At 32.9% G+C, this 7892-nt stretch overlaps 1 protein-coding gene across 1 annotated transcript; it reads right to left on the bottom strand.

The window, feature by feature from the left end:
• Nucleotides 1-5303: 5303 nt before the first annotated feature.
• On the bottom strand, nt 5304-6726 carry LOC124457166 (uncharacterized skeletal organic matrix protein 5-like). The gene is made up of 2 exons (XM_047007450.1): nt 6697-6726; nt 5304-5831 (listed from the first exon to the last, which is right to left on the bottom strand). Exons 1-2 carry the CDS (start codon nt 6724-6726, stop codon nt 5304-5306), a joined length of 558 nt encoding a protein of 185 aa, XP_046863406.1.
• Between the last annotated feature and the right edge of the window lie 1166 nt (nt 6727-7892).

The following is a 7892-nucleotide window of genomic DNA, read 5'->3' as shown; positions in this document are numbered from 1 at the left end:
CAAACTTGATTCTGACCAATAGGATCGCCGATGTGAACGGGCCTTAAAACCATTTTTTGTCATGTGTACATCATAAGTGAATTTCATATTGTCAGTTTAGTTTTCGTATAGTAATAGTTTCGCTTTAACTGAGGAAGCATTAGTTAAGTAATTTGAAGAGAACATGCTGTTCATGCAATAATAAACATCAAAGCTTAGTAAAAAAGTTCTAATTGCTAAAATGCTGTCAAAGGATAATGAAATACAAAATAATCGTAATTTTAATAAATTTTGTTTCGCTGGATCACGATTTGAATGACTTCTCAATTCTCTCTTCCTCCTCCGACAATTATGACCTTATTATTCACGAAAGCCTTCTTATATGCAAACTTTAGCCCTCTCTTAACACCAAAGGCAACTAACCCCCCCCCCTTCACCTACTCACACATGTAATTTAGCACTCTGCAATATATGCAGGGTATTTAAAACCATGTATATAATTTATCTGAAATAATATGAAGATGTCTTAAGTTAAAGGCGAAACGTTATTATCAAATCTTTCTTCATTTTACTATTGAGATGGCTTTTTTAAAAGTGTTATGTTGTGCTATTATATTCATATAGCATAAGCAATTGCTTTGATAAATAGAAAGAAAATCAAATTTAAAATTTTTAAATTGAATCTTACCATCGTTAGACTATTAAACAAGCATTCCAGAGTTGGTACAAAACTTGTATAAATTCTGCAGGTAATTTTGAATTTCAGTTACAAGTTCCTGAAATAACGTATCTGACGTATCTTTGCTGCTGTCACTTAGTTATTCGTTTTGTTGGGTTCGTTGAGTTTGTAAGTGTTACGTTTGATGAAGTCAGAGTTATATTTGTTTTTGTCAAAAACACGTTTGAGATAGTTTTTTTTTGTTGTGTAAAGCGTCCGGTCAATCACATATGATTTGTTGGGTTCGTTGAGTTTGTAAGTGCACATAAATCTTGTTAATGTTCTGATTGTTAATGTTGTCTTGTTAATGTTCTGATTTTGTTGGCTTTGTGTGATGTAGGGTTGTAAGATGATTGGTCAAGTAGTCGATCAATATGTGTTGGCTTGCGATAAACTGTTGTTCGTAGTTTTGGATTGTCATGTTTTACCAAACAGTCGAGAAAAGGAAGAGTTCCGTTTTCTTCGACATCTTTGGTATATTTTATGTGGCTGTTCTTTACCTTACCTTACATCAAAGGTACGACCGAGACTATCTCACGTATCTTACGACCATACAACATACGTATCGCACATAAACCAATTACAACGTTGCGACAATGACTAACGAACAAAAAGAACAAAGAACAACCAAACGAATGACAAGGTGCAGTTTACAAACTAAACTGCTCCGACTACCACGCCTCCTATATCGGGGAAACTGGCAGGAATTTAAACATAAGGCTTACTGAACATAAACGAGCTACAAAGAAACAAGACAACACAAATCACATTGCCGAACATCACCGATTAATAAAGCACAACATTGACTGGGACTCGGCATAATGCCTTACTTGCAGTTCTGACTTTAAACAACGGCTTACATTAGAAATTTGGTATACTAACTTGGAACAAACCCCCTGAACAGATCACAGCAATTACCGACACTTTACAAACAACTTATTCACAATATAAACAAACGATCAACAAAAAACATTACACTTCACACTAATCTACAATGACAATTCACAATTGACACCCACACATTTCAGTACACACTACAATGACGTAAGAACCAAATAACAAATATGGCTAACCTGATGTTTACTCCTCATTTGATTCTGAAGATGACTACTGCTAATGTGCTAAGGTTGTCGAAATGTCAGTCAACAACAACAAAAACAGTCCTTATCAGGACTATACAAACCTGGATGATCTACATCTACAAACATGTAAAAGTAGGCTAGCTTACGTAAAAGCATTGGCTTTTCAATGGTGCCTTTAGGGCCTCAATCTGTTCGGAATAAAAGTCTAACTCTCCATTCACTGTAAAACTTAAACATCAAACCCTATACATATAGGCAAACACAAACCTAACTTAAAGAAATAAGTCCAAAATTATATCAGTTATCGCTATTTTCAAACCATAATTTTCTATTTTATCCTTACTAATACACACATCTTTCACTAATACCTAAGCTTTAGTAAAAACATTTGCTCATTATTAAAGTACATTTGACATTCAATTACACTGACTTATCAATAGTGCTGTAGAAGTAAATGAAGATATGATCTTCGCACTTTGTTGGACAATTTAAGCAATTGTCTCATAAACCTGAAAAAATCAGGTGACTCAACGGGATGAAGAAACATTCCAGAAATCAATAGCATTTATTTATGCACGTAACAATCGGAATTATTCAAGAACCATTCACGGGCCTTCGATAATATAAAAGGAAAGTACATTAAGAGAAAGCAGACAGTCGAATAAAATAAAGAAGTGCGGTGTTGCAGTTGCGAAAGGGTTACTGAAACAGACTATTTCTGTTGCGAAAAGTTTCTTTCGTACAAATTTTATTCATGGTCATTTGAACGTCCGCTTAATCTAAAAAAATTCTAAATTATCCTTCCATTGATTTTATTGAATGCACATTTATGCCCCTTTTACATTTCAGATTGTTATGAGGCATAAATAAATATTATTGAATGAATGTCGACTAGTGCTCTTGAATGTTCCTTCATGCTCATGAATTTTCTACAGCGCTAAATTAATAAGTCAAATTAGCGTGTAATTGAATGTCAAATGTGCTCTAATGATGAGAAAGTGGTGTAATAATTTAAAACTGAAATATTCGCATCCATTTCTAATGTTTATTTTCTGAAACTGTTGAGAGACTTTCCCAACAATATCCAAAACGTTTAGAGATTTCAGCCCTTGCAAGAGTTGCTTAATAGTACTTTGACGTTTCCACAATAGTTTATTTAACAGCAAAGTTCAAACAATATACACTTTCTTGCTGTAGAAAACATCGTTTGTCCATCCTACAATAGAGTGCGTAATTGTGTAATAAATGAATAATATCCTCAGTTCAGTCATATACAATTTTTTTTTTCATTTTTAAAGATAGTTATAAGAAACTATCAGTATTTGAAAGACTAAAATGAAGAGAATTAAGTAATGAAAAAAAAATTAGAAAATCACTAATTACACTAATTATCCAACATGGAGGCCACTAATTAGCCAATAAATTAACTTTGCTGCAAACATGATATCTTGGGAACCAATTAACCAAATTGAATGAGTAATGTTTTTTTAAAAGCTTGGAACATAATACATCACCTCCAGTCAGGAAGCATGCGACAGAATTTTGCTATTCTTGGGCGTGATTTACATATTATTTTAAGAGCTGTGTTTTAAATTCAGATCTTAAATCTGCTATGGGAGATTTTTCTCTTACGGATAAAACTAATATTTTTATTTTTATTTGGTGCAAAAATACAGTGTATTTGGTTATGATAGTTCCATCAAGATATTTATGAAGTCAAAGAAGTGGTATTTATCCAGCAAAAACGACGATATTGACGTAATGTCTTTGTACGAAATGTCTTGATAAAATACATTACACTGTGTCCCAACCTGGAAAACTGGTGTTGAATCTTATTTTGTCAACAGTAATCATGAAGATGTACAAGATTAGCAGAATACTTTTAAGATTCGGATATAAAATATGGGTCGTCAAATGTAAAAAAAAATATTTATACAAAATCATGTCTAGAATTTATTATTTAGCAACCATCTCTGTATTAATTGTACACAATCAGTTGAATTTTTCCAACAAGCCATATATTATTTATTGCAAATTAAATAACCTTTGCTTATATCTAGCCAAATGTAAAATAATGAGGTGTTCCTAAACTGGAAAAGGACTATGAAGAAAGAAAAAATTTCAAAAGAACTGAAATGACGATTGTTTCAGATATGTTACATTGTGAGTGTAATAACAACATATTAAGGATGCTAAAAGCAAAGTTTGCTTGGTTCTTATTTAAAATGCAATGCCGTTATCAACTTTACTTTGCAATTGGAAAATTTCAATCCTGTATTATACTCGTTTCACAATGGAAATTTGTGTTGAGAATATCGACGAGGAGACAGACGTGTCCAAAAGAAGGTAAAATTACACTTCATATTAAGCTAAATGGATTATTTATCTCATTTCGCTTATTTCAAATTACTTTATTTAAAAAGCAAGCCCAAAGTTAACGTAAGTCAAGTCCGAGTTAAGGAGATGTTTGATTCCGGATTTGGCGTTGCTAAAATGACCGTGTGCTTAGGATTATCTCGGCCAACACTCTATAACCTTTAACGTGACGCAGGTAATGATTATGCTGAAAAATTTAATGCCATTTCTGATTTCAATCAAGACAAGATTATTTCAGAAATCAAACAGACCCACCACAACGCTGGTGAAGTCAAAGTAACGGGCTACCTTTAAGCTGGTAAAATTAGGATGAACAGAGGTAGGGTTAAAGCAGGCATCCATTCAGTGCTTTAGAACTAAATTTATTATATGCGGGACTCACTTGACGAAGCTGAAGCCATGAATTAATGAAAAAATACACATTTCAAAGCTAGAAGGGGGCTCCTCCCCTAGTTCCCCCCTACTTCTACTGCACTGCATCAATCGTGTAGATCCCCAAGGACCTGCGAAACGAAGATCGAGAAATTTCCAGCAATTTATTTTTGATATTAAAAAGTTAGTTTGAACGGATAGAAAAGCGGGCCAGCTAGAAAATGCTGAAATGGATAAAACTAGTCTTATTCTTTGTGTTGACGAAATCCCACAAGAGTTCTGCTAAATCACAAATAGTTTATGACATCTTGGCAGCCCAGAACCATATCCTTCGCAAAAATTTGACGGTGTCTTATTCGAAAAGTCAGGCTTGCTAAATTACTCTAATTAATTTTTCAATTTCTGATGCTGAATTTTTATTTTAGGTATTTACAAACGAGACTCTTTTGTGAGCCTTTTTTATAATTTAACGGGCAACTTCTACAGTCACAAACTAACCTTAATTTTACTACCAATATTTAACCCACAAATCGTAATTAATACATATATTGTATGCTTACAATACAAATATCAAATGAGTGCCAATAATAAGGTTGGTAAAAGTCTGGTATAACATAATCAAAGAAAAGTTTATGGAATTATACGTATAGCTGATAACAAAAAAGAAAGTACATTTAGCGCCGCTAAAGCTTGTTGCCATAACAATACCTAAACAAATTTCACATATTTATAACTTAGACAAAAGCAAGTGCAGTTTACATAAGCATTATTTTAAATTAGAGAGCAAAAATGTATCCCATTGATTTAAATTGTTTCGCTAAATTCTTATTGTGGCAGTTAGCTGAGTTCCCACTGCTATTTATTTGAGCGTTTCTCCTGTAATGCCAGTATGTAGAGCCAAACCCAATGAAAGAGTCGCTTGTCCTACAACTGTTTTCATTATTTCCTATGATGCCAATCCTTACACGAGGGTGTAAATTTGACTCGTCAACGACGTTGAAACCTTCCGTATTGCATTTTTCTTGAAGAACGCTTTCTTTAATTAATGACATCCATTTGGTTCGGTTCCCATTGGTTTTGCAGTATTTTCCACTGGCAATGATATCGTACAACGATTTAGCCTGAAAAACGAAGCTGATAAAGTTTGTTTCACCATTGAATCTCATTCCAACACATATCTTGTTTATCTTGCTGCTCCAGTAGGTAGGAAGTTTTGCTTCCAAATCATCCATTCCTGTTTTACCATTTTCAACCTTGTAACTATTTTTATTCTTCCAAAATGATGAGTCGAAGTCAAATGTTTTCTAGAATGATTTTTGAAAACTTAATCCATCAATTAAAAATCCTGTTTACTAGTTAACATTTGCAACATTTCTTTTGATTTTGTTGCTAGAATTTATTAATATAATATTTTATGACAAGAAACGTTAGCAAGCATAAAGTTTTTTTCAAACGTTTTTGTTTAGGAAAAGAAAAATCCTGAGTGAGTATAATGATGGAGAGTTAGCTATTATCTAGTTAAGAAGATATGAAAAACATTTAAGAATGTATTATATTACTAAAATATCATGAACTGTACGTTCTAGATAATATGTTTTCATAAAAGAAACATTTCAAAAAATGCAACTGCTTTAAGAAAATGTTCTTTTTATCAAAAAGTAACAGAAAATTAGGACTGATTAAGAAAAGGTGTAGCGGATCTGTCGAAAGTGAAAAGGACATCATTCATCATAAATTAGTAGCATGCACGAAATATCAGTAATGACGTCAAGAGTTGGGAGTTATTGTGGAGAGAGAGAGAAGCGAGTTAGTTGTGAGACGAATGTGAACGAGACGGAGCCCATTGTACAATACAGTAACAAACGTACTTATTGTGTGGAGAGATTTGCTAGTTAATATAACTTTGTAAACCTTATTGTTGCTTAATTTCATTTGGTTTACTTTGATCGATTGAGATTTATCGAGGATTACAAATTTGAATTCAGATCTATGATTTTTAAAACATCAGTCATGGATCACCTAAGGTGTGAAATTTTGGATTTCAAAGCCTCGGAAATGCGATTTTCATCGTTTTAGAGCAATACAAATTTTTTTGTGGCATAGTTTTTGCGTAAAAACAACACATTTTGATAATTTTTTTCTTAAAAACAACTGTGATGTTTACAATACTTGGATGTTATGCAAAGTGTTAAGACCCATTATCAACATAAATTTAATTTACAATAATGCTAATCCAAAACATTAAAGTTTTTTCCTAAGTTTTTCCCACTAAGAGACTCCAAGCACACCTCTTTGTAACGTGTTAAGTTGCAAATGATGTAACACAACGGACGGTTCATATTTTTTGATGATCGCCACAAAAATCGTTTAGTAGAGATACGCTTTCATCTCAATTGGCTATCAGTTGAAGTTGGTAAAGGCAATACCAATAAGGCGAAAATTTTAACGAATTAATTAAAAAATAGAAATCGCACTCCCTTATTGGTTGGGCATCCATGTTTATCGGCCGAGGTTATTCCAGATAATCCACTGATCAGGCAATTGACCAATGAAAAGGCTTACTTAGCATACTTCAACCCCATTATCAGTCAAACTAGTCGAGCTAGCACACACATCAGCCAGTCAGTTAATATAAAGTAGGTATGACACATGTCAGATCAAGTGACATTGTGAACTTGTTAATTGTAATATCGTTGTTAGCTTATACGTAAGTTGTTATTTTGTTCCACAATAAAAATCATAATATTTCACATGCTATCCGAACGTTATTGCCGAATCTCGAATAATTTAACATAGATTTGCATGAGCATATCTCATGTAAGTCCTTAGTGACTTTGTCCAATGACAAAATAGAATTGTAAGCATTAAATTTGATGACTAATTTTTGATCTGTAGACATCAGTCGGGTGACTTTTTTGATTTATTCTAGATCCGCCCCAGATTAAGATTATTGGGATAATTCTTTATGTTTTTTAGTTAAATAATTATTTTTCTAATGAAAAAATGAAAATCCATAAAATCAATGTCTGTCGAGTCATTTATCTAAAGCCAGTTACACAAAGCCTAACTATGTTCTTTTGTCTCATGTTTACCAACCACGACAAAAAAAGTGTGGGCGTGAAAATAAGCTTAATGAGAGTGGAAAAATATCAAGGAAGACATAACTCTTTTAACCATGTAATGAACACAGATTCCTAATAAAATATGTATTAGGCATACTATACCTGTCATCTTTTAATGCTTCTTTGCATGATGAAAAACCGGAAAAATAAATGTTAAGAAGCGTTAGATAAGCATCAGTCAAATGTGGGACGACCTTAAACAACACGTAATATATAGGAGATATTAAAACCTTGTTAATGGGC

This window comes from Xenia sp. Carnegie-2017, unplaced genomic scaffold, assembly GCF_021976095.1.
Source record: "Xenia sp. Carnegie-2017 unplaced genomic scaffold, XeniaSp_v1 HiC_scaffold_6, whole genome shotgun sequence".
NCBI classification, from domain to species: domain Eukaryota; kingdom Metazoa; phylum Cnidaria; class Anthozoa; order Malacalcyonacea; family Xeniidae; genus Xenia; species Xenia sp. Carnegie-2017.
The sequence above is the reverse complement of the archived record's forward strand: the minus strand, read 5'-3'. Positions and strand labels throughout refer to the sequence as shown.